The sequence below is a fragment of the Colletotrichum fioriniae genome (assembly GCF_027942845.1).
Source record: "Colletotrichum fioriniae strain IMI 355084 chromosome Unknown scaffold_5, whole genome shotgun sequence".
In the NCBI taxonomy this organism is placed as follows: Eukaryota; Fungi; Ascomycota; class Sordariomycetes; order Glomerellales; family Glomerellaceae; genus Colletotrichum; species Colletotrichum fioriniae.
Window position 1 is genome coordinate 1,429,051 of NW_027076841.1, and position 23,936 is coordinate 1,452,986.

The 23,936-nt window shown below is 55.1% G+C and overlaps 7 protein-coding genes across 7 annotated transcripts; 4 read left to right on the top strand and 3 right to left on the bottom strand.

The window, feature by feature from the left end:
* Positions 1-882: 882 nt before the first annotated feature.
* Positions 883-3,436, bottom strand: N0V96_005079 (uncharacterized protein; the record flags this gene model as incomplete). Its single annotated transcript, XM_053191242.1, has 6 exons — positions 883-1,034; positions 1,088-1,585; positions 1,636-1,882; positions 2,129-2,259; positions 2,319-2,542; positions 2,598-3,436. 6 exons carry the CDS (start codon positions 3,434-3,436, stop codon positions 883-885), a joined length of 2,091 nt encoding a protein of 696 aa, XP_053051225.1.
* A 2,640-nt stretch (positions 3,437-6,076) lies between these two features.
* N0V96_005080 (uncharacterized protein) lies at positions 6,077-6,972 on the bottom strand (the record flags this gene model as incomplete). Its single annotated transcript, XM_053191243.1, has 2 exons — positions 6,077-6,479; positions 6,545-6,972. The coding sequence occupies 2 exons, from the start codon at positions 6,970-6,972 to the stop codon at positions 6,077-6,079; spliced, it is 831 nt and encodes a 276-aa protein (XP_053051226.1).
* A 3,980-nt stretch (positions 6,973-10,952) lies between these two features.
* On the top strand, positions 10,953-11,861 carry N0V96_005081 (uncharacterized protein; the record flags this gene model as incomplete). Its single annotated transcript, XM_053191244.1, has 1 exon — positions 10,953-11,861. One exon carries the CDS (start codon positions 10,953-10,955, stop codon positions 11,859-11,861), a length of 909 nt encoding a protein of 302 aa, XP_053051227.1.
* Positions 11,862-13,368: 1,507 nt separating this feature from the next.
* On the top strand, positions 13,369-14,853 carry N0V96_005082 (uncharacterized protein; the record flags this gene model as incomplete). The annotated part of the gene is made up of 2 exons (XM_053191245.2): positions 13,369-13,739; positions 13,806-14,853. 2 exons carry the CDS (start codon positions 13,369-13,371, stop codon positions 14,851-14,853), a joined length of 1,419 nt encoding a protein of 472 aa, XP_053051228.2.
* A 265-nt stretch (positions 14,854-15,118) lies between these two features.
* On the bottom strand, positions 15,119-17,096 carry N0V96_005083 (uncharacterized protein; the record flags this gene model as incomplete). The annotated part of the gene is made up of 3 exons (XM_065757296.1): positions 15,119-15,377; positions 15,486-16,575; positions 16,643-17,096. The coding sequence occupies 3 exons, from the start codon at positions 17,094-17,096 to the stop codon at positions 15,119-15,121; spliced, it is 1,803 nt and encodes a 600-aa protein (XP_065614065.1).
* A 1,941-nt stretch (positions 17,097-19,037) lies between these two features.
* Positions 19,038-20,461, top strand: PRO2 (glutamate-5-semialdehyde dehydrogenase; the record flags this gene model as incomplete). The annotated part of the gene is made up of 2 exons (XM_053191247.1): positions 19,038-19,338; positions 19,413-20,461. 2 exons carry the CDS (start codon positions 19,038-19,040, stop codon positions 20,459-20,461), a joined length of 1,350 nt encoding a protein of 449 aa, XP_053051230.1.
* A 1,355-nt stretch (positions 20,462-21,816) lies between these two features.
* On the top strand, positions 21,817-23,476 carry N0V96_005085 (uncharacterized protein; the record flags this gene model as incomplete). Its single annotated transcript, XM_065757297.1, has 5 exons — positions 21,817-21,838; positions 21,906-21,920; positions 21,992-23,139; positions 23,180-23,371; positions 23,459-23,476. The coding sequence occupies 5 exons, from the start codon at positions 21,817-21,819 to the stop codon at positions 23,474-23,476; spliced, it is 1,395 nt and encodes a 464-aa protein (XP_065614066.1).
* Positions 23,477-23,936: the final 460 nt, after the last annotated feature.

A 23,936-nucleotide genomic window follows, 5' to 3' on the forward strand; every position in this document is an offset into this window, starting at 1 on the left:
CCAAAGCCCCAATCGATCCCCCCAAATAGTCGAGTGGTATAACGCCCTGGGTCCGTTAGTACAAAACTCGGTATGAAATCTCCGAGAAAGTTTCTTACAGATTCCAGATTTCGTAGGGCGCCCCAGTTTCGATTTCCGAACTGGGGGCACCTGAGCTTTTGCCCTTTTCTTCTGCCTTCTTCTTATCTATCTCTTTTGATTGATACCTTGTTATTTTTCAGTATCCTCTCCATGCGCAAAGTACGCACGCCTATTTGACACCTTCGGCAACCAGTCTTTCGATACGTAACCCCCTTCTCTCGCTTTGTGAGAACCCCCCTATCTACATGACCGGTTTGTACGGGAACACGCACTTGGCGAGCTCACAGAGATAGGTAGTAAGTAGCTGGGCTCATATTTCACTCACTTGAGCAAGATAGTCCAAGGTCCCCCGTATCACACAGATCTCGTACGAAAGTAATCATCGTACCGACAACATCCAAGAAACCACCAGTCCTCTACAGAGAAACACAAAAAGTCATTGAGAATGTATTTATTTGTGCAGCGGCGTCATTTCCGCCCAAAAGGGGGGACCGACCGGCCTATGTAGACTTAAACCCTTTCCTCTGCCGCATCAGCCAATGCAAGAATCCATCCCCTGCAAGATAAACCAGGACAAGTATAGTCTCCATTCCCACTCCAAGACGAAGCCTGACGCCAATGATATGATCGTAAGAAGCAAAAAAAAAACAAAAAAGTGGAAGGGGGAGGGAGCACGTCTTCTAATAGTTTCACACATGGACAATGAGGGAGGGATGTGGTGGAGTACCATCTGAGATTTACCCCTGGAAAAAGTCTAAGCAGCAGGCAGCGTTGAGGCTGGCCTGTGATTAACGTCACCCTCTAAAAAGGCTGGGACTTTGGGATATCTTCGATGACGTCCTGTAAGGAAACAAAGGCGCCTGGTCCGCCGTTTTCCCGCAGATCATCAAGCAGCACGCTTGTCTGGGCGTAGACCTTTTCGAGCGCAGCGCGAGAAGATTTGCCCAATGATACTGTTGACGTCAATAACCAACCAGCATGCAAGCAGTATCACAGGAAAACTCACATAATATCGCGGAATTGAGCTCTTCGGCCACCGCAAGTCGACCTTTCCTATCCAGCAGGTGTGCAACGTCCTTCTCCTTGAGCGGGTTTGCGTAAGCGAGAAGCGCGTAGATGTCCGCCAGATGCTTCGTCACCTCCCGCCTTGGGTCGTTCTTGAACTCGGCGTGAAGCTCCTGACCGTAGAGCAGAGTTGCTATCTCAAGCTCGTTGATATCGACAGATGGTTCGTTGGAATCTTCAGTGTCCATCTGATCCCAAGCGCCGTTCTCGTTGCCATTAGCGTCGAGATCCATCGCACCTAGATCACCGCCATGTCCATTGCTTTTCTTGGACTCTGACGCAGTCCTCATCTCAGCCGCCGTGCGGACCATCTCGATGAACTTGCGACAGCGCAACCGGAAGTACACCTGCTCGTTATCCTTGAGAACCTGGGGGTAAAAGGCGTTGGTGTGCTTCAGCGCCCTATCGATATCGCCTTCCAGCACAGCTCTCCTAATTCCTATGTCATGTCAGCATGTGATCAACTTCCTCGCCTGGAGCTTGACGTACTTTGCCGCTTGTTGGCATGCTCGTCGTCCTTGACATTAATTCCTTCAATGGGAGCGTTCGGGTCGAGACTGAGTGCCTTCTTTTCTGCGTTAATTTCCTCCGCGAATGCCCTCGCAGTTTCCACATAACCGTCATGCTGTAAAAACTGAAGGACAAGCGCCTGTATCAGTTCTGTCTCGTTCATCGCTGGCGCCAAGCTTGCTGTACTTGTTTCCGAGATTTCTCTCTGGATACGTTCCTTTTCTTTCTGTAATGTTAGACTAGTTAGTCATGTCTTCCCTTAAGAGCAACAAGGATCCCGTATATTGATATCGGAATGAGGCACTCATGCTGTGCGTCCACAGTGAGAACACAGTTGACAAGTGCCAATAGCGCGGATTACTGAATCTCGAAGGGACAGAGGAAAATCGGAAGGAGGATAGAATGGCAGTAATAAGACAACCAAAATACAGCAGGTCTAGGGAATGGAAGTGGGGAAAAGGACAAAACTGACCGTCATCATACCCTCAATGTCGAAAACAAAGGGTGTTTGACCAAAGTTGACACGAACGTGCTCTCCTGATTTCTTGAGACCAACTGTTGGATAGAGGCTGTTGCCCTTTCCAATTTCGCGGAAAGCGGTACCTAGAAAAATGAGTCAGTCATCGACAGGAGTGAGAGACTGAGCTACAATCCAGACATACCCAACATGTGGCCGTTCTTTGTGAAGAAAGCACAGCCAGTGCGGAAGTTGACACCACAGCCGATCACGTCAGACGCAGTAAACGGAGGCCCGTAGTTCTTGCCGCCATTCTGCCCAGCGTAACAGTGTCCATCATCACTGTGGTAGCCCCACGAGTCCGGCTCCCAGCCTGGGGGTCTTGAAAGGGCAACAGTCTTGGCCGAGAATCCGATGCCAATCGTCATGCTAACCCAACGTCAGAATACGCGTCAGAGATCCCACAACAGTGATCAAAACCTACTCATCTCTTTTGCCTGACAAGACCTGAACTTCGAAATAATAGATACCGCACTGCGGAGGCATCGGGTTGTCCGCACGTATACTGAACGCCTCATGATCCCGCTCCGTCTGGCCGCGGGGCCCAATGTAGCGAACTTCGAGCCCGTCTGAAAGGATATCGAGAGCACCGTACTTGTCGTCCCTATTCCACCTCGTAGGTAGCGGGGTAAACGCCTCATCGTCCTCGAATGCCGTGGTCTTCTCGATGACGTCGTAATTCACTCCTCGGTGCGAAGCCGGCTTGCTGTGAAGACTGACGCTGCTCGCGCTCGTCGTCAGGTTTCCGCCGGGCTGTGCCTGGGCCGTCTGGGACTCCTTCTGCGCCTGTACCTTTGCAAAGTGCGCCTCCTCTAGCCGCTGTACGTATGTCGATCCAGTCAAATACGATGGCACAAAGAAACCGCCATGTCCGCTTGCGCCGCCTGGCCCTCCGTTCTCGTTTGACGGGTTCGCCATGAACATATCAAAGACCCTCGAAAAGGATGGCAGGTTGTTGGCACCCCGCGACAACCGCGTAGACGCGCCATTCAGACTGGCACCGTTCCTGTCTACGTCCATGTCACCGCCCCTGCTTGAATCGTGGTAGGCCGAGGCCGGTTCGAAGGTGATGTCGTCGGAGTTGTTGAGAATCTGGGAGATGACCGAAGTTCGGCCAGGGTGGGAGAGGTAGGGCGGATTATAGTTTGGTGGTGCTCCGGAAACGACTGAAGCGTAGGAGAAGCGGCGCGGCAGAAGACCAGAGCTTCCCGTAGGTGTGTTTGATTCCGAGTAATGTGCAGAACCATGGAACGGGTTCGTCATGGTGAGGGGTCGAGGTTCGTAGAGGGGTCGACCAGCTCGCGCACCCGTGACGTCTCGTACGCAAAGAGGAGCTTCGCAACGCCCCCAAGAAGCCGCAGTCCGAGCTTCCTAGGATGAGTATCCGGTGGCAGGCGTGTCTCTGTCTGGGTATCGAGTGATTGGGGTCTCGGATGGGTCTAAAAGGGTGGTCGGTCTCAGTGACGGGACTCTAGTCGGGAGTCCAAGGAGCATTCGGGTTCGGAATGGCGTGCTAAGACGGAGGTTCAGATCGGTCGAGAGGCACTACTATGATGTGGGTGTGGAGATGGTTTGCCGGGTAACGGTGAAATGCCTTAGTCAAGGTGAATTCCGGTGTAGCAAAGAAAGTGAGAAACAGCCGCGCGAGACGAGTGGTTCGGAGGAGCAGGGGCTAAAATGCGGCGCTGGGCAGCTCGATTATCATGATAACGTAGTGATGAGAGATCGGAAGATGGGGGTTGAGTGAGGTCAGGTCGGGGTGCTATCGCTGTGTGGAGACGTGGGCGGCACGCAGGTGACAAGCGTGAGGTGAGGTACCAGCAAGGAGCGGGATTGCTGGCGAGGTACCTTACGGGAGGTCGGGGAAGAACAGGCCAGGCCAGGCAAGGTTGTTGTTGGTGGTGGTGGTAGTGGTGGTGGACAGAACGTGTGGAGTGCGCAGGTGCGGTACGATGCGGTGCAGTGACGGAGGTGAGGTCCAGCGCGCGGACAAATGATAGGCGCCCCCGGGTTCAGACTGGAGAGTGGCCTGGTGTGCTGGACGTGAGGGTTTGGTCTGGCTGAGGTGCAGTGCAGTGCAATGCAGTGCTGGTCTGGTCTGGGCTGGGCTGGGCTGAACTGCTTAGTGAGGTTGGCTTGGCCATGTTCCGCCCGAGCGTGTCCCACCCGTCGTCCCAGTGCAAAGACCTACGCCGCTACTTCCTATGAAGGCATAATAAGGTAGGCATAAACAATCACGAGAGCAGGTCACTGTGAGAGGCTAACCCGCCAGTTGAGGCGCCAAACGGGGTAGCCAGTCGCAGCTTGGAGCAGAGCAGCCGCAGGATCCCCCCTACTGCAGGCGAGACTTGTCAGGGATCATTGGCACGGTGCTATCGGGTGCTAGCTTGACCAGTTACTGTGTAGACCACAGAGTAAGGTACCCATCCGTATGAAGTAGAATGTCAAGACTCAAGATTTTGCCCGTGGACTGTCGAGAGCAACCCGAGAATGTGTTGCGCTTGTCTTGGAAGCGAAACACGCGGCTCCAGGAGGAAGTATCTCCGGGATGCGGTTCGCAGCATGAAGGGGCTGTTTCTGCAGGAACTGGTCTCATTTACAGTACCTAGGTGAATAAATAGGTAGGTGAAAACAATCTGGGCATCATGTTTGATACATTGGTGAACAAAGAAGTCCTTGGATAAGGTAATCGAGGCGTTCGTTGCATGGAAGCCTTCAAAGAATGGAAATGGGAGAAGAAACGTCGTTGTCGTCATGCACCTCAGTCAAGGAAACACTGTGCTCCGCTGCCGGGGAACAGCGGCCAACGTGCCAGCCACAGCCTGCCAGGTGCCCAGGTGCCCAGGTGCCTGCCTTTCCATCTAGGTTGTCTGGACTTCGGGGTGGGCTCCACACCTTACTCAGCCGGATTCTACTTCTAGTATACTACCTTAGGTAAGGTAGGTAAGCTAAGTTCGAGACCCGACGCTTACATAACATCACGTGGTCGACGCCAACCACCAACGTCCCTTTTCCCGGCCTCCTCCATCACAAAGAGGCAAACGAATCTTGATGGGGGAATCATGAAGGGAGGGGACCAGTGCTTTTTTTTTGTACCCGCGCACTCTCCCGATGGTGGGTTCCCACTTGTCTCGCTGAATCGCATCAGCAACCTAACGCCCATCCATCCGTGCCTACCTTACCTCACCGACAGTCACACCCAGCATCTCCATCATCATCACGGTTTTGCGATGCACTTGATCCAAATGAGTAAAGAGTAGGTAAGACGCTGACCACTGCGGCATGACCAAGGATTGCACCAATCGCCATGGTCAGTGCATACGTACTCTACCTGTTCGGCTTCGAGCCTCCAAGGTGTCTTCATCTTCCCCAACCGAAGCTCCTCAGCCCGAGAGCACTTTGCATCCATGCCTCATCTCCGGCCCAAGTGGGACTTTTCACATCCGAGGGTCTCGGCACTGGGCACAACCTTACCAACTAACCCAGCCGGCTCCCTTTTACCGAGTCGAGTCACCGTCAATCACGCTGCATCGCGCACTCAATGTTGGTCAAGAGTAATCAAATGGTTGGAATGGCATGAATTCTATAGCCGATGTTGGTTCCATGCATGCGCCAACTTGATAATATACACTCTGTGCCTGCTCAGGCAAACGCCGTAATCCCTATGGCAGCTACCGCGCTGAACCATGATATTGTGTTTCCGTAACGCCAGCGAGCTAATGCCCTCTAATGACCTCAATCCAAAAACTGCACCGACCATTCAAACCTTGGTCGGATGTCGCGATCAATTTTCCCTCCTAATCCTTGTAACTCCTAAGCTGTTCGGAACATGTGTCGAGGGCCTTCCTCGACGTCCCAACGCCCCCAGACCAAAAAGAAATGTCGCGAGCAGGGACACAGCTACTACGCGGCAGAGATAGCCATTGGGGCCGGAGAGCTAGCCGGAACGCTGCCGGGTGCGCTCCGCATCTCGACGTCGGCGCCGCTGTTGACGGCACTATTAGCGTCGCTCTTGATTTGGTCATTCTCCTTGTTCTCCTTGGTGCTGCTGTCGGCTGAGGCGGCGGCAGAGTCCTCGGTGGTGGACTCGGGCACGAACTTGGGTGGCGCGGTCCATCGAGGAACCTCCCAGACGATACCTGTGAAGCTCTTGAGGACGAAGCCGCCCCTCGCCCACTTGCGGCAGGGCTTGCCGCTTCGATCGAGAGCTCGTAGGCCGGCGTTGATGGCACCTTGGTTGGCCTTGGGACCCAGCTTATGTCCGCCAGCACCGCCACGGGCATTCGGGTCGATTGTTCCATCCTCACTACAAATGATATCATTAGCAAGGAGTCGATGTAGGTAGGCAGCGGGCAAAATGGGTACACATACAGTCTCGCCTTCTTCTTGGGTCCAGGCTTGCCGCGGACCTTGGGCTGTCCATCAGGGCCGAGGCCATTGGCAGCACCAGCACCACGCTTGGTACCCTTCTTCTTGACTCCCTCGGTAGGAGGACCCATGGATGTGGGTGCTGGAGTTCCATCGCCAGCAGGCGTGCCGGGATTTGAGTCGGACGCCGTCTCGCCATTTGTGACGGCAGGAGCTGGCAAGGTGGCCGATGTGGCTGGAGAATCTTGCGCTTCTTGTGTCTCCTTGTTTCCGTTCGTCTCCTCAACGTCCATCTTGGCCGGCGAGTCTTCCTTTACATAGTCGGGATCAAGGGTCCGCTTCAATTTGTCGGCGTCGACAGTAAGGGTGATAACGAGGCCGCCCTTGCCTCCATTGGACTTGCGTCGACTGACGGATGCGGTAGGTGCCATTTCGAGATGGATTTGGGCGGGTTGTGTGATGATGGATTGGGTGGTGAGGGCGAAGTTTGGTTAAGAGTGGAAAGGATGGGTGAAGAGTTGGAAGATTGGCGGCGCGGCGTCAGGAAGCTTAGTAGGTAGTAATGGCTTTGTCGGAGATAGCTGCTTTGATGAATGGGGTGGCGGACGGGCCGGGGATCCAATGGGCCGCGAGTTGTGATCTGGTGGGTAAAGGACTGGGCAAGGTTTTGGGCGGTGGTGTGTGTTGGGTTGGTTTTGGTTTTGGTTGTGAGCTGGTGCGGTGCGGTGCGGGTTCTGGTTCTGGTTCTTCTGGGTGCGGTGCGGTGCGATCTGTCTCTCTCGTGGGTGGCAGATTATTTCGCGTCGGCGACTCGCACAGTCGACGGCGATGCGAGGCAAGGCGGTGATGGGCGATGGGGGTTTGGCGATGGATGGAACGGGAGGGTGGAAGGGTTGATGAGAAGGGGGACAGAGAATTTTTATTTTATGGGGGAATCCATCTGGTAAGTTTGGCGTCTCATTTTCGAGAGAGCGCCAGAGCAGGCGGCGTGACAATAAACGGTTCTCATGCTGCCTGGGTTGGGTGCGCGGTGGTGCTGGGTGCGTGGTGCGTGGTGCGTGGTGCTGGGCTCCTGTTTCTCTCTCTCACCCGCGCTCAAGAATTGACCTCCAGCTTTCGCTTCCTCTCGCGCACCTGCCACAGCGCCGCAGTTGTGGGTAAGCGAGAGGAAGACCTGACCAGTAACCTGGGGGGGCCGTGACCGGAAAGGGATGCACGGGTGGATTTTTCTCCCCCTTCCAGAGGTACAAAGGTACATTACATTCATCCATCATCCATCCACCACCTAGGTAGGTAAGGTATCCAAGATCTCACTCTGAAGTCCCTCAGGATCCAAGGGAAGCCGCAAGGCAAAGTTTCGTCCTTGCCATCCAAGGATCTCGGACCATTCTTGGACCATGGGTCATGGACCAAGTCCCTCATTACCATTTTATGTGCAGCTAGCTGTCTGGGACTCTGGGCAACCTACCTTCTCAGGAGTATGGAATACCTCCTAATAAAGCACGAACTTGAAGTGAACACTCATGGAAGGGTAGGGTACCTTAATAAGGCAAGATACGTATCTCGGCACCCTCCGTCCGTCGGCCGGGGGGCCATCCACACACCGCGCTCCCTCACGTCAATCAATCCCAATACCAGGGCCACCAAAAACGTGGACTTTCCGTGCTTGCTCTGGGCCTGGTTTGACGATGCGTGTGGAAGGCATGCCGGGCTGTCTGTCTTGCTGCATTTTCGCACAGATTTCTACATTTGTTCCCTTCCAAGTATTACCCCTTTCCCCATTTCGCCATCTCACCTCCCGTCACCTCTGGCTTCAGCAGGACGTTCGGGATGAGAAGCTCACCTCAGTAATATCCACTCCAGACACACACAGAGGTGCACACGCACACGCACACACCCACCACACCATCCTTCCCCCTCTTCTCCCCTTATTGCCTTCATCTCTTCTCGTCACGACCGTCCGTAATGATTCCCGTCCTTTCCCCGGCCCAGTCCTTGACTTTCCCTCACATTCTGCGCATCTCCGTGCCTCAGGCGGACGTCCATCATCTATCCGCATCCTCCCATCCATTCATCCCGACTCCTTCAATTGCCAGGCCAAAAGCGAAACACTTTACTTTCACACCTCGCGACAAGGTCCAGCAGTCTATTACCCATTTGGGCAACGCTTGACTCGAAGATTGACGATAGAACACTACCTTTGCATCTCCACACACTACGTCCCAGTAATTCACCAGCCGATGATCCATGACCCTTTCAGACTTTATGTACTATCGCAGATTATTTCCCTCAGCCTTCAGCTCCATGACACAATCAGCCCGCCTTGGTCGCTGGGCATTCGGGACATTATTTTATTCCGCTCGTGAGCGATAGATGCATCCTGCACCATGCTTCCAGCACATTTCATCCTCCGACCTTTCCCATGCGGTACGGTTATTTCCAGACACACTGAGAAGGCTGCCAAAGACTGCGACTCGGAATTTGTGCGTAAACGCCATGCAAGGAAAAAAATTTACTACGGGATCTACGGCTTGTCGGTACTCGCGGTGGCACGAATAGGTCGGCGAGCGAGGATCAAGGTGACAGAATTTCAAGTCTCAAACTAACAAATCCTCATCAGACCCGATGGGCCCAGGTCTGCGCTTGGCTGGCGCACTACGATACTTGTCCAGGTCGGCCCAGAACTCTGAATTGGTGATGGCGACCTGCAGGCTTCCGGCCGAGCCTGGAATTCCCTTGAATCCCTCGTTGGGGCCCGAACCTTAGTCACCCTGGGATCTCTCCTGTCATCATTTTCGCCTTCCAAAAGCAACTTGTTCCTGCTGCATCAGAAGACCATGGACGCTGATGGACAATTGTCAGCATACGAAGTGACAAGCTGCGTATCTTATTTTATAAACACGAGTAATCATGACAGGATGGGCTTAATGCCAGTGCATGCACTTTGAGGAAAGGACCAGCAAAACGACTGCCAGGCCGATCCGAGATGGACACCTTGCGACCGCCGATTGCATCTGCACCACGTCCAAATTGGACCCTCTACGGGCTTTGATAAGAAGGGCTGATGGCTGGAGGCACCTCACAACCTGCCTTCCTCATTTCGACGCCGGACAAGTCATGAAAGAGGTCACATCACGTCCCACGATGCACCTGCATGGACTATTTAGTTTGAGGTTCTTCTGGCATCATGAATTTTCAGCGACATGGTTATCAAGATGCATCTTATTACATCGGCTTCTCGACCTACTGCGCCCGATAGAACCTCGTGAGACTGGACCTCGGGAAGCCCTAATCATTGAAAAAAGGGGGCCAGCGAGAACTTCCGCGTCTGCCGTGGCCTCACTTCCCTGTCAAATGGGTTCGAAAAATGCTTCCAACCCCAACTTCAATCCCACATGGCGAGAGCCAATCGTGCTTCGAGATCCCAAACAACCCATCCCGAGACCAACAGAAGTGGAAGGCCGGGTGGTGCAAGCCTGAATGGAAATGAGGTCAGAGCTCAGCTCCGATCAACCCATACAAAAACGTACAATGCCACACGAATGAAGGAAGAAAGGCTCCTCCGTTTCACAGCACGCCGAACCTGGTCATCGCCAGTCCAATGATGGTTCTCCAACCAAGTAACATTCAATCGGCGTGTGTCTTCATCCGCCAACCCCCCGGCAAGCTGTTTGGGGAAAGCATCCAAGTGCCATCAGATACCTGAGAAGCACAAGACAGCCAACCCGTGTAATTAAGCAGATTGCCTCGTTTCATCAGATCCGTGCAACCGCCATCGACATTCAACAACGACATCCTCCAACGCCAAGATTTATCCTGTCTTTGACTGTCTTCTCAGGATGATTGAGCTGCTCCAGGTGCCGAGTGTCGCCCGACAGCGGATCATCGCCACTGACAGGAAGCGGAACCTGCATCGTCGCCATTCCAAAGCCAGGCTTGTGCGTGCATCCTCGAATTCAAACACCGCACATGCAGCGCTCCACAACCAGGAGAACATCTTCCGGCGACGGCGCATTCGTCACTACGGCCAGTCTAGCCGTGCGATTGCTTGCCCGTTCCGATCATCCATCACCGCCGCAAGCCATGGAAAAGACCAAAGAGAGGGACAGTGGCCCAGGCTATGGATTGCCCGAGCTGCAGATTGCCTACTTTGGTATTGGACGTCAATTCTTGGAAAGAAACAAGCGTTGTTTCCCCTTACTCACGGTCGCCGTTGATCCGTCAATGACCGAGGGATGGTTTACCTTTGGAATGCATCTGCATCAGCGACCATCGAACAGTCTTCTGGAATGCGTTGCTATGTTTACATTGTGTGCGCCGCCACCTAGCTATATCATGAGCCCGAGAAGTCTCGAGAAGTCTCGAGACCTTGTTTGAGAGAGAAACCATCTCTTACCCTAAACATTCCAAGATGCATCTTATCAGCAAAATTCTTTACGTCTGCGTCGCTTTACACGTCGCCTTCCAGGGCGCGTCCGGCGCAATTCTCCGGGGACGAACCAGCGATGCCGATTCTAACCAGCTTTCAGCAAGTGATTTCCAAACTCTGAGCCAAGCCGCGGAGGATCTGAACAGTCAGCTGGATAACTTTTTGCGTAACTGGAGCGGTGGTCACCGTAAACCCGAAACCGAGGAAACTACAACCATCGTCAAGCGGCAGACCAGTGGCGTCTCGATATCTGCGCAAGACCTTCAAGATCTTCTGAAGCTTATCCAGTCCATCGAGCGGCAGTTGGCGGCGATAATCTCTGGCAGTACTACGGCAAGCGGGACAGTGGCACCGGCTCCGTCAAACACTGTCAACAATCCGGGGCCGGTTGCTTCGTCGCCAGCGCAGTCCGTTGTCCAACCCACGGCGACTGGCAATGGTCCGGCCAACCCAGGTGTGAGTTCTCCTACACCCAACCCCGTTCTGACAAACACAGGAAATGGCGGGCCGTTCACCACGGCATACGGGACGTCCGTCTCGACCGGGACGAGATGCATAACGACAATCACACAAACCTTTACCGAGTATGTTCATGAGGACGGAACGACAGCCGTGCCCGGGGCTCGCCGATCAGTCGTGGACGACGTCGAGGTAGATGCCGAAGAGGACGATGAGCCTTGGGTCACTGTCACCGTGCCTCGGGACACTGAAGAAGACGATGAGTGGGAGCCTTGGGTCCAGTTCGACGGGACAACCACCGAGGAAGACGAGTCTGACGTGGGCTTCACGACGCGCGATTCCTGGACGGAGCTGGGTGTTAAGCGTCGTGATCCGCTGGACGAGACCAGTGGCCCTGGGCTCCTCTTTGTTCGCGACGAAGAGGGCATTTGACGGCGTCGGATGGCGTCGAAAGGTATGCGGTCACGCAAATGCGAAGATCGCCTTGGCTCACAGCTCATAGTACATGATGATTGAGAGACCGTCCACGGGCGACGATGAATGAGAATGGGCAACGACACATTACGACGGACGAATTTCGGATAATGATTTCACGACTTATTTACGACATTCATTTGGCATGAGAAGCATGCGAAGCATATCGAACGAGAAGAATACGAGGGGAGATAGACATGTACGCTGCTTTTTGTATCTCAACTACCAGAACGGCAACGGCTGGGAAATTCTTGGATCGGGTTTTGTGTATCGTACCGTACCTTCAACAGGCGGCGAGCACACCGGATGAAATTACTATGAAATCACTAGACTGGCACACTCATTTCAATGCAACACTGGGAACAAAATCCCCTTATCTTAACAATTATCAGTCTCGATTGTGTGTGAAACCTGTTAGTGTCTCAGTCCAGTTTAGTTGAAGAAAAAAGAGTCCGGGTCCGTGTGCCAAGAGGCCGGAACGGTTCCGGCCACGCCGGCAATAATCGGTCAATAAGTGGGGCTAGAGAAAGTCAATACTCAACCACCGCTCCAGTCCCCAGCGCGCCTGCACCGGACCTGCGAGAACCACAAAACTTCGGCATCTTCAACCACACACGATGTCAACGCCGATAAAACAAAAACTTTACTTCACGAAAAAGGAAAGGAATGCATGTAAGGTCATCAGGGTGTGATACACGATGTGGGCATGATCCAGGGTACGCGAACCAGTGAGGTGCAGAGGCATTGTGCTTATCATGGAGTGCAAGGGCTTGGCCAGCATGAAGGGAGACGAAGATGGTGGGAGCGAATCTCGGGTCTGGGCTATCTGGATGACCCCGTGTGACCAGAGATTAGGATGATATGACAAACAGAAATAAGGGAACGGACGGGACGGACGAGAGACGGACGGGGGGTGGAGGAAAGGGGGATTCGTGTCATGGCCGGAGGTGCAAACCCCCTCACTTGAGGCCGGAATCGATTCCGGCCACGAACTATATACACGGCGCCGAGTGGCGGCAGGTCAACGAAACAAACTTGCACTCCAACTCATTCAGCACCTTTGCACTGAGAAGCAATTCTTTGGCTTAATTGGAAATTATTTGGCATTTTTTTTGCGAATTTTCCGCATACTTTTACATACCCATCTCACTTACACGCATCTTGGTGAAGCTCATCTTGAGTCCGACTTACACCAACACAAATCCCAATCATTTCCCTTGCCCAGACATCCATCCCGCACTTGCACACACATAACCACACCATCATCACTCCATAACCCACATCCACCATCCCGCACTTACACACATCTCCCCCAACCCATCCCATCCAAACCCACATACACTTACACCCCGTATTCTATCCCCACGTTTTCAATCAATCTTATCCATCACAATGGGCTCAATCGACTCCACCCCTTCCCCGTCCTCGACGACCCCGCGCCTCCGACACCTCCCTCCCGGCCTTCATGGTCTCCACCACCCGCGGCTTTCTCCCCCGCGCCGACCCCGTCGCCGTCCTGCCCGCCGAGTTTGCGCCCCTAGAGGACATTCTCGCGCGCATGCCCGTCAAGAAGGTCGACGGTACCCCCGGGCTCCTGGCGTCTTCCAAGCTCGGCGAGACCGTCGACGCAGAGTTCCCGGACCTGACGGACGCCATTGACCAGTACAAGGAGAACCTGCCGCTCATGAACGCGCTGTACCGCGATTACTCGTTCCTCGCATCCGCGTACCTGCTAGAGCCGTGCCACGAGCGGTTCGTCCGCGGTGAAGGGTACGGGCTCGCGAGGGACGTGTTGCCGAGGAACATTTCGATGCCCATTGCCCGTTGCGCTGAGCTGTAAGTCTTTTTTTCTCTTCTCAATACGATTATAGCATTACTCGCATCTAACATCCGTCATCAAAGCACCGGCTTCAAGCCATGGATGGAATACGCCGGCTCCTACGCCCTCTACAACTACCGCCTCGAGGACCCCTCCAAGGGCATGGAATACTCCAACATCCGCCTCATCCGCGCCTTCGAGCACGGCCTGGACCCGACCTCCTCTGAGGCAGGCTTCGTCCTCGTCCACATCGACATGGTAAAGAACACGGGGCCCCTCGTAAAGGGCACAATGGCGGCCCTCCGCTCCTCCGTGCCCACGACTTCCCCCGTCCCGGCCCTGGACCGCGCAGCCCTCAACGAGGGCCTGTCCGAGGTCCTCGCCGCCCTCCGCAAGATCAACAACACGATGGAGACCATGTGGGACAAGTCCCGCCCGCAGAGCTACACCAGCTTCCGCACTTTTATTTTCGGCATCACCAGCCAATCTATGTTCCCCAATGGCGTCGTCTACGAGGGCGTAAACGACGGCAAGCCAATGTCCTTCCGCGGCGAGTCGGGCGCAAACGACTCCATCGTGCCCCTCATGGACAATTTGCTGCAGGTGCCCATGCCCGACACCCCGCTCACCGAGATCCTGAAAGATTTCAGGTCCTACCGCCCCAGCAACCACCGCCAGTTCCTCATGCACGTCAAGGACCGCTCCCTCGAAGTCGGCCTCAAGGACGCCGCGCTCTCCACCAAGCTCTCCGCCGAGAACCTAAAAGCCGAGGAGAAGGAGGCCGTCAAGGAGTCCCGCCGCCTGTGGCTGCTGATCCTGCACCAGGTGCGCGACTTCCGCTGGCGGCACTGGTGCTTCGCGCGCGAGTACATCCTCAAGCGCACGTCGCACCCGACGGCCACGGGCGGTAGCCCCATCGTCACGTGGTTGCCGAACCAGCTCGAGGCGATTTTGGTCGAGATGGAGGATTTGTACGGGGCTGTTGGCGGTGCTGGTGGGGAGTGGGACTTGGGTGAGGAGATGAGGGATGTGATGGACCTTGTTGCGAGGCAGAAGACGACGCTGAGGAAGGAGGTGGCCAAGTATTGTGCTGAGAGGGGGGTCAACACCGTTCTGCAGGCGAGTTCTTGATGGGTTGAGGGTGGTGTTGTGGTGATTGGTGTAAGAAGGGAGGGGGGGGGATGGTAGACAAAGGGAGTGATGATAAGCTGCGGGCGCAAGGGCATCGTAGAGAGAGAGGCGGTGTGATGTTGGCTCGTCTCTCCGGAAGCATATACAATTTCAAGTAACAAAAAATCTATTCAAAACCTCTATAACGACTCCCCCATCGTCATTCATTACTCTGTAATATGAACGCGACTTCGGAGGGCGCAAGAAAACAAATTCGTAAATCTCGTCATTTATTCAACGCCGCGTCCATGCTCTTCCTCCACTCAGGAGCCTTCTTCCTGAGGGTCCAGACGCAGATGTAGCCCGATACCCACGCAAAGATGCCCAGTATCGTGAAGAGCCACCCGTTGCCGATGGCGTTGATAACCGGCTGCGCCGCAATCGCACCAATGCAACTGAAAATGTTTCTGACAAAGTTGTTGACCGCCACGCCTCCTGAGCTCCGTTTGGGCATGAATTCGGTTAGCATGGTCGTGGCGGCGCCACTGGTGGTCACATGTCAGCCGAAGCCGGGACGAGATAAGATGAAAAGTACAGAACCAGATATCACTGGTGCGTGAGAGAGAGAGAGAGGGGGGGGGAAAAGGACTTACAACACGAGCATCGAGCTGGCGCCAAACGTAAACAGACCGATACACGGCACGAACCAAAACAGTCCCTTTTCCACCACCCAGCCGTAGTAGATGAGCGAAGCCGGGTACACCGTCGCCGCGATCCAGATGTTCTCGCGCATCCTGTCCTCCGGCAGCAGGATCAATTTCCCGTCGGCGTCGTACCGGCCCGCCTTACGGGCCTCCCTCGCCATGATAACGTCGAGCCAGCGCCCTCCGAGGAGGGAGGCGAGGAAGTAGCCCAGGCCGGCGGGGAAGTAAAACAGGCCGATGATGAGCTCGCTGAAGCCGTAGGGGGCTTGGGACAAGGTGGCCTGGACGGAGATGTTTACGACAAAGAGGGCGCCAAAGGTGACGGCGGCGAACCAGACTGTTATGGCGACGGGGGGGAAGCGGAGGTATAAGAGGACGGATAGGGGGTCGATGAAGGATTTTTTGAAAAAGGCGGCTGCTTTTTTGGAGTGGACTTTTACGGATTCGGTTGTTTTCGTGCGGGCGAGGGCATTCTTTTCGGTGCCTTCTGCTGATGATGATGCTGCTGCTGCTGCTGCTGCTTGCGGTGCCACGACGACGGCGGCAGCAGGTCTGGGACGCGCGAGGGTCTCGGGCAGACAAAACAGGATCATGACGAGGACGAGCCCGCCGTAGATGGCGAGCGTCCACATGGTCGACTGCCACCCGAACCGCTGTGCCAGCGCGCCGCCGATAATGGGCGCCAACAGCGGGCCGGTGAGGGGCCCGAGGTAGAAGATGCTCATGGCGCGCCCGCGCTCGCGCGGCTCCCAGATGTCGGCGATGGTTCCCGCGCCGACGGCCTGGACGCTGGCGCTGGCGCCGCCGGCGAGGAGGCGCATGACGATGAGCATCTCAATGTTTACGCTGACGGCGGAGAGGATGGAGAAGAGGACGAAGAGGGTGAAGGAGAGGAGGTAGATTGTGCGGCGGCCGAGGGTCTCGGAGAAGGAGGACCACCAGAGGGGGAAGATTGCCATGGCGAGCATGTAGAATGCTACCGAGAGGTTGGTGATTGTGGGGGTGACGCCGAATTCTTTGGACATTTCGGTGAGCGCGGCTTCGTCTTTGTCAGTATAGCTGAATTTCAAAGGTTAGGTAAAGGTAACTATATGTGAGTTACTCACGATAGAAGATGGATGAGCCCATGGGTGAGACGGCCGCGGCGAGGGCGATGATCAAGGTGATTGTCCATTTCGTCTTGTTGGTGTAATGATACGGGTTGTCCACTTCCGGGATGGTGGTGAGCTGTGCGAGAAACCCACGCCGCTTAGAGCGGGCGACGATGGAAAGGGCGCGGGAGCGGGTGGAGGAGGCCCGGGACCGTGTTCTCGCCGGGACGTCGCCGGCTGATGGGTCCCCCTCCTCTCCCTCCACCTCCGGGTCCCCCTCCGAGTCGGCATCGGCATCGGCATCGGCAGACTTGCGGGACCGGTCTCCGTTCCTCCGGCCAACCTCTGTGATCTCATCTTCGCTGTCGCTTGATTGGCTGCTGCTGCTCTGTTCCTCGCCGCGAATGGAATGTTTGGTTTCTTCCGGTGGGAAAGAATCCTTTTCCGGATCGTGTGATGTGGTGGTCATCTTTCTTCCTCTCTTGATGAGTCTTTTTTCGCCGAGTCGGTGCCGATGTGGATACGACAGGAAGAAGGGCGCGAGAATTCAACGCCAGATGGAAAAGCTCACACCGTGATTCAACAAACCACCTTGGTATGATAAGAGGGAGGGAGAGGAAAGTAAAGTTTCGTCACTTGATCTTCAAGACTCCACAAAGCCAAGCAAGTGAAACATTAGAAAGAAAGATGGTAGAGAACCATCACAAGAGGGAAAAAAAATGACGACAGGGAAAATTGCCGGGGACCTGGGCCGTATTATGAATCGGGTGTTGTCCGGCTTTCCCACCCCACACCACACCCATCCAGGGCTGGTCGTGTCTCCATGATGGGCATTGATGGCGGCTAGCCGTCTTCAACCCAGAAACGTGCTTGTCGGCTACCGCTACCGCTACCGCTACCGCTCCGCAGTGGAGTGGATCGACACCGCGCTCGGCTGTGGGTAGCCGATGTTTCGAGCGCGAGGGAGCAAGATGCCTCGGCGGTGCTTATCCTATATGGTGGATTAGTAGCGATTATGGCGAGCTTTGGTAGTAAGATGCCTCCTCTCGTTTGGCGGAGTGATCGAACAGAGCACTTGCGACTACTCCGTAGGAGAAACTTGAGAAGAATCCCATCTAAAAGGTAGGAAGATCGGCACTGGCCGTTTAGTATTGCCGTCTTTGGTCCTGTTTCCGGCTTGTTACCGCTTAGTCAAAGGCGTGAAAGGCGTGGCCCATCGGCAATGGTATTGAGCTAATTGGGGGTATGCCCCGAATCTTTTCGGCTCGCCTCTTATCGAGGGTCTATTTCTTATCAGGCGGAACGGGTAGCTCCCGCCGCGGAATGGGTCCCTGATGTCTTTGAGAGGGTCGGAGGAGACTGTCCAGGCCTGGTCTTCGCGGAGTGCATACCATGTACCTATGTTGCGGTCACCTGCATGCCTTGGCAGCATCCGTCGTGGTTGAAGGAACACCTCAAAGTAGAAGGTTCCTGACACACAGGGAGGTGAGATGAAGGGCGGGATGAACCACGTCGTGAACCAGGTTGATGAGAATGGGGTAAGCCGCAAACCTGAAAGATTCGACAATCGCTGACGTTGCCTCAATGTACCTCGGCTTGGAGGGGGGGACTGTCGCGGAATGTCCGACAGTGTTGGAGGTGGCCGCCAGCCACCCATGACTCGATTTAGTTTGCAGTTGCTAGTACGGAGTAAGGTGGCATTATAACCAACTGTTCATAGAAGCCGAGCCTGAACTTCAAACACTTCGAGTGAAGTGTTCAATGTTGCATCGAGACCATTGAAGAGCAAAAATACAAGAACGCAGTGACAATGATATTTCCCAGGGCAACCAACAGAACGGGTTCTGGAGCAAGACTTTTGATCCCTGTTCTTATGGCTGGACCAGTAACACGACCGAGAATTGAGCTGCCGAAAAGAGATGAGTGGTCAATATCGTATTGAACGGAGACGTTTATACTAAGTAAGTAGTTGAAAGAGACTTTGAATTTCTGCCTTTGGAACAATAAGGTTGCTGGATTTAGGTTTATCCATGGGTTTGTTATTGGAGTCTGGTATCCGTAGAGTTGCTCCAACTCAATTAAACAACCTTTAATTATTACTATTGACCTCTGTGCCCAGTCCAGTCTCACCTCACGCACCAACTTCTTTTCCCCTCCGAGTGCGGGGCTCTCCAAATTTTCATGGCCAAACATGCTGCCCGCCGAGTGGCGCACCGCACCATTAACCACCTCAGTCTAATTACAAGCCCCAGCTGTATCGAGTCGCGAATTGACTCATACCGAACTCACCTGAGCTTGTAAGTGTAGGTCGACAAGTAAACAAGTCTTGTACTTTTTACTTTCACTCCAGTTGAGAGCGTCAAACTACTACACATCCAACTTCATTGGACGGGAAACCCATCCGCCCACCATGTCCCTCACCAACGCCTCCCCCGTCGACGCCGCAAAGGGTGCGAAATCGGCCTCTCACATTCTCGCGACCCTCCCTGCCGAAGCCCGCAACGATGCCCTCACGGCCATCCACGCTGCTCTCGCCGAGGCCAAGGACGACATTCTGGCCGCCAATGCGCGCGACCTGGAGCTCGCACGTAAAGCCGCCGCCGATGGTCAATTGAGTCAAAGTCTCGTGTCCCGCCTGGACCTGGGCAAGAAGGGCAAGTTTGAGGATATGCTCAAGGGTATCTTGGACGTGAGAGGTCTCGAGGACCCAGGTATGTATACACTGACCTTACCCCCCCGATTCACAAACACAACAGTTCATTCAGTATTCTGACCTTGAGTACAGTCGGCAAAGTCACACTCAGAACCAAGCTGGACGACGGCCTCGTCCTGGAGAGAGTCACCTGCCCCATCGGCGTCCTCCTCATCATCTTCGAGGCCCGCCCCGAGGTCATTGCCAATATCGCCTCCCTGGCCATCAAGTCGGGCAACGCCGCCATCCTCAAGGGCGGCAAGGAATCCACAGAGTCCTTTGTCGCAATCTCAAAAGTCATCTCCGCCGCCCTCGACAAGTCCCAGGTGCCCAACCCGGCCGTCCAGCTCGTCACTACCCGCGACGTCATCCCCCAGCTCCTCGCCCTCGACGACTCCATCGACCTCGTCGTCCCCCGCGGCTCCAACGAGCTCGTGCGCTACATCAAGGAGTCGACAAAGATTCCCGTCCTCGGCCACGCAGACGGCCTCTGCTCCATTTACCTGACCGACTCCGCCGACGCGGGCATGGCGGCCAAGGTCCTCGTCGACTCCAAGACGAGCTACCCGGCCGCCTGCAACAGCGTCGAGACCCTTCTCGTCCAGGACTCCGCCCTCAACTCCGTCTTCCCCGCCGCCGCGGAGGCACTGGTTGCGGCCGGCGTCACGCTACACTGCGACGCCAAGTCCAAAGCCGCTCTCCAGTCCCACATTTCCGGAGAATCGGCCTCCAAGATAGTTGACGCAAAGGATGCAGACTACGACACCGAGTTCCTCTCCCTCGACCTCGCCGTCAAGGTCGTCTCGTCGCTCGAGGAGGCGGTGCAGCACATCCACGCCCACGGGTCCAAGCACACCGAGTGCATCCTCACATCGTCCGCCGACGACGCCGAGCGCTTCATGGCCGCCGTCGACGCCGCGGGCGTGTACTGGAACACGTCGACGCGCATGGCGGACGGCATGCGGTACGGCTTCGGCACCGAGGTCGGCATCAGCACCAACAAGATCCACTCGCGCGGGCCTGTCGGGTTGGAAGGACTCATGATTTACAAGTACAAGATTCGCGGTCAGGGTCAGGTTTCGTTGGCGTACGGCGAGGGTGAGGGCCAGAAACCGTTCAAGCACGAGAAGATGGCTTTCTGAATGGAAAGGGGAGATTGGGTGTAGACAAAAAGGGAAGAAAACCAAAAAGCATAGGACCAACGGCGTTAGGTAGGCATTGTAGAGATAACGAAGGAAACGAATGAAGGGAAAAAAAAAAAATAAACAAATCTAATGATCTATCTGCGCTGTATCTCTTGAAGGTTGTTCCCTCTGCTCGTTCCCGGTCCGAAATGTCGCTGGCAGTCCCGTGTTGCTGGAACCGGCCCCACATCTCACGGACGCCTGACGGGAGGTGGCCAGCTCGGTGTGGCTGCATTGGATCGGCCGGGTGCCGATTTCTCTTGGTGGACCGCTCAGGTCTGTCACAAGCCAAAGTCAGGTTCGATATTGGATTAATCTTGTGCAGGTCTCATAATCGCTCCTGTAAGAATTTTTCAAGCATGCCTTGGCAACGCCTCAACTCCATCTGCCTAGGTAGATCTCAGTTTTCAGTGTAGCCAAGCCCGTCTGCAATCTCTGCAAGAAACGACATCCACGAGAAAGCTCAAAGGGAGTGGTTCATCCCCTTGAACATTCAAATCCGGCGATTTTCTCAAGGCCCAGAGAGCGGCATGAAATCCCCGAGAAATGGGAGAGGCAGAGAGGCAAAGGACCAATAGCAGGGCGAGTCGCCGTTGGACGTCTCTAAGCGCCGCCCCTCTTCACCTGACGCCGAAAAGAGTTAGAGACTCTCCCCATCGCGCTGGGCAAGCCCCCAACGATTGGACGACGGTCCAACATCGAAAGCTCACCAATACAACTGCCCTACCACTTTACCACGGCTACCACACTTATTCCCATGCAGGCCAACGGGAAGCTGGGGGTAAGGTGGCGGCGATGCGGCCACATTTCATGGCCATGACAGGGGGTGGGGGTCTGGCGGAGCTTCTACCTGCAGCTCAGCAAGCTTGCCGGGATTGCTCTGGCGCGTGGGAAGCTCCCTCTTTAATGACCCTGAACCCCTAGGCGCCCATTGTCCTTTTTGCGCGACAATTGTTGTCTTTCTCTTCATTCTTGGTGCTTTGAACATTCATCTCGGAAGCTTCGGCGACTCAAAGACAAAGCGATAAAGGGCTTGCTGTTCGTGAAACTTGAAGCTGACTGTATCACGACGCTCTGCAATTGGGCTGTTGGGTGATCAACTGTAAGTGCGGGGCAGTCGATGGCGATGGCGATGGCGATGAGGTGGGATGCGACCAGCTTGGCGTGCGACTGACCTACCCAGATCAACTCTCTGATTCTTTTCCCTCGATTCCACTCACCTCGTCTTGTCTTTCACTTCAAGTTGGCTTCTTCTCACGATATTACCCGCGAAACCTACGCCGCCGAGGAGACGCAACATCCAGCGAGAGATCATGTCCTCCCAATATTATCCCCGTAAGTTCTTCACTCTCACCCCGCGATACGACAAGGTAACGAAACTCGTGCTGACCACCACTTCCAGCTCCTCCGTCGGGAGGTACGTTATCCCAATTGAGCGAAACAAGTGTCCCCGGATGAGAAACGCTGACAAGACAATCAAAATCACAGCCCAGCAAAATTACCCACCGCCGCCGCAATCCCCTCCCGCGAACCAGACCAAGTTCTCGTACCCTGCTCCTCCCTCACAACCTCAGCGCAGCCATAGTGGGAGCTATCCTCCGCCGCCTCAGCCCTCGCAAGGGCAGTCGCAAAACTACCCTCCTCCACCCCAAGCTGCCGGACAACACAGCAGCAACAATAGCTACCCTCCTCCTCCTCCTCAGTCAAGCACGCCCCAGAACTATCCGCCTCCTCCCCAGTCGCCAGGACATGGCGCAAGCTATCCTCCTCCTCCGCAGGCATCGCCGAGTCAGGGGAGGACGTACCCGCCTCCTCCCCAAGGCACCACGACGCCCTCACAGAACCAGTCGCAATACCCGCCACCTCCCGGCCTTTCTCAGCAGCAGCAGCAGCAGTATCAATCACCCCCTCAGCAGTCGCCGCAGCCCTCCCCTCAGCACCAGCACCAGCACCAGCAACAGCTACAACAGACGCAGCTTCCCCTACGGCAATCAGGCACCCCCGATTCGCAGCCTCAGTTCTCCCCTCCGCCTCCCGCCTTCGACGGACCGCCCGAGGCCTCCAGCCTGCCAGAGAAGCAGCACGTAGAGGAAGCACCGGTAGACACGAGCAACCCGTCCAACCTCGTGGGAGGTGCGCCCCCGCCCCAGCACTTCATCGGCGCCACCGCGACCGTCGACGACGTCGGGACCTTCAACGGAGGCAGCTACCGCATCAGCCACCGCGACAGCAATACCATCTTGACCGTCCAGCTCGCCATGGGGTGTCCGCTGCAGGCGAAGCCCGGTGTGATGGTCGCCATGTCGCATTCTATCACGCTTAGGGGCCAGATCAAGTTCAGCATGAAGAAGCTCGTGGCTGGCGCTGAGCTGGCGAGCTCGACGTATGTCGGACCCGGCGAGCTTCTCCTGGCGCCGCCTATGCTCGGTGATGTCACTAGTCTGCGTCTCACGGGCAAGGAGACGTGGTCGGTTGGGCAGGACGCCTGGCTGGCTTCTACGCAGGGTGTCATCAAGGACTACAAGCGTCAGGGTCTCAGCAAGGCCATCTTCAGTGGCGAGGGCTTGTATGTGTACAAGATTAGCGGTACTGGACTGCTTTGGCTTACCAGTTTCGGTGCCATCATCCGCAAAGATGTAAGTGCCCTGGCCAGGTGTGGCTATATACGTGACGCAGCGTCTGACCGAAATACAGCTCATGGAAGGCGAGAAGTACGTTGTTGATAACGGCCACTTGGTTGCGTGGAACGTGAAGTACATTATGGAACGAGTTGCCTCTGGTGGTATCATCTCTGGCCTCTCCTCTGGCGAGGGTCTGGTGTGTAAATTCACCGGCCCAGGAACTGTCTTCATGCAGACGAGGAATGCGGTGAGTTTCTCCTCAACCAAGCATGCCAATTCATTACGCTGACGTTTTACACAACAGAAACATTTCAGTGCCTACTTGTCTGGACAGGCAAACCAAGGCATGTAGTGAGATGTATCCTAGGATGGGCTTGACGCATGTACTGGCCGATGTTTTGTTTGCATACCTTGCTCTATCTGAGTTCATCACAAGTTGGCGATGTTTCGAGTTTTCTACGACATCTAGCGTGTTAAAATTGATATCCTATCTCTCTTTATTGACGCGTGTTTTCTTTCAGCGTTCTCTCATCAATGACCATGATGCAGTATAACGTTAGACTACCTCAAAGCTTCCGAGAGTATGTGAACAACGATATCAAGTTGATGGTGGTTCTTACCTGAATCGCTTCAGATATGCGCAAATTGTGCATCTTCCACAATCACCATACGCTAGAGTGGTTGCTCTTGGTCAGGCCTTCCCGGCAGCGAGGACGAGAACATGCAGCCTGCTGTTTCCTCAAGCCGATCCCGATGTTCCCCTTTCTTTCCTCATCTGCCACCACACGGAGTCAATTCTCCGGGCAATGCAT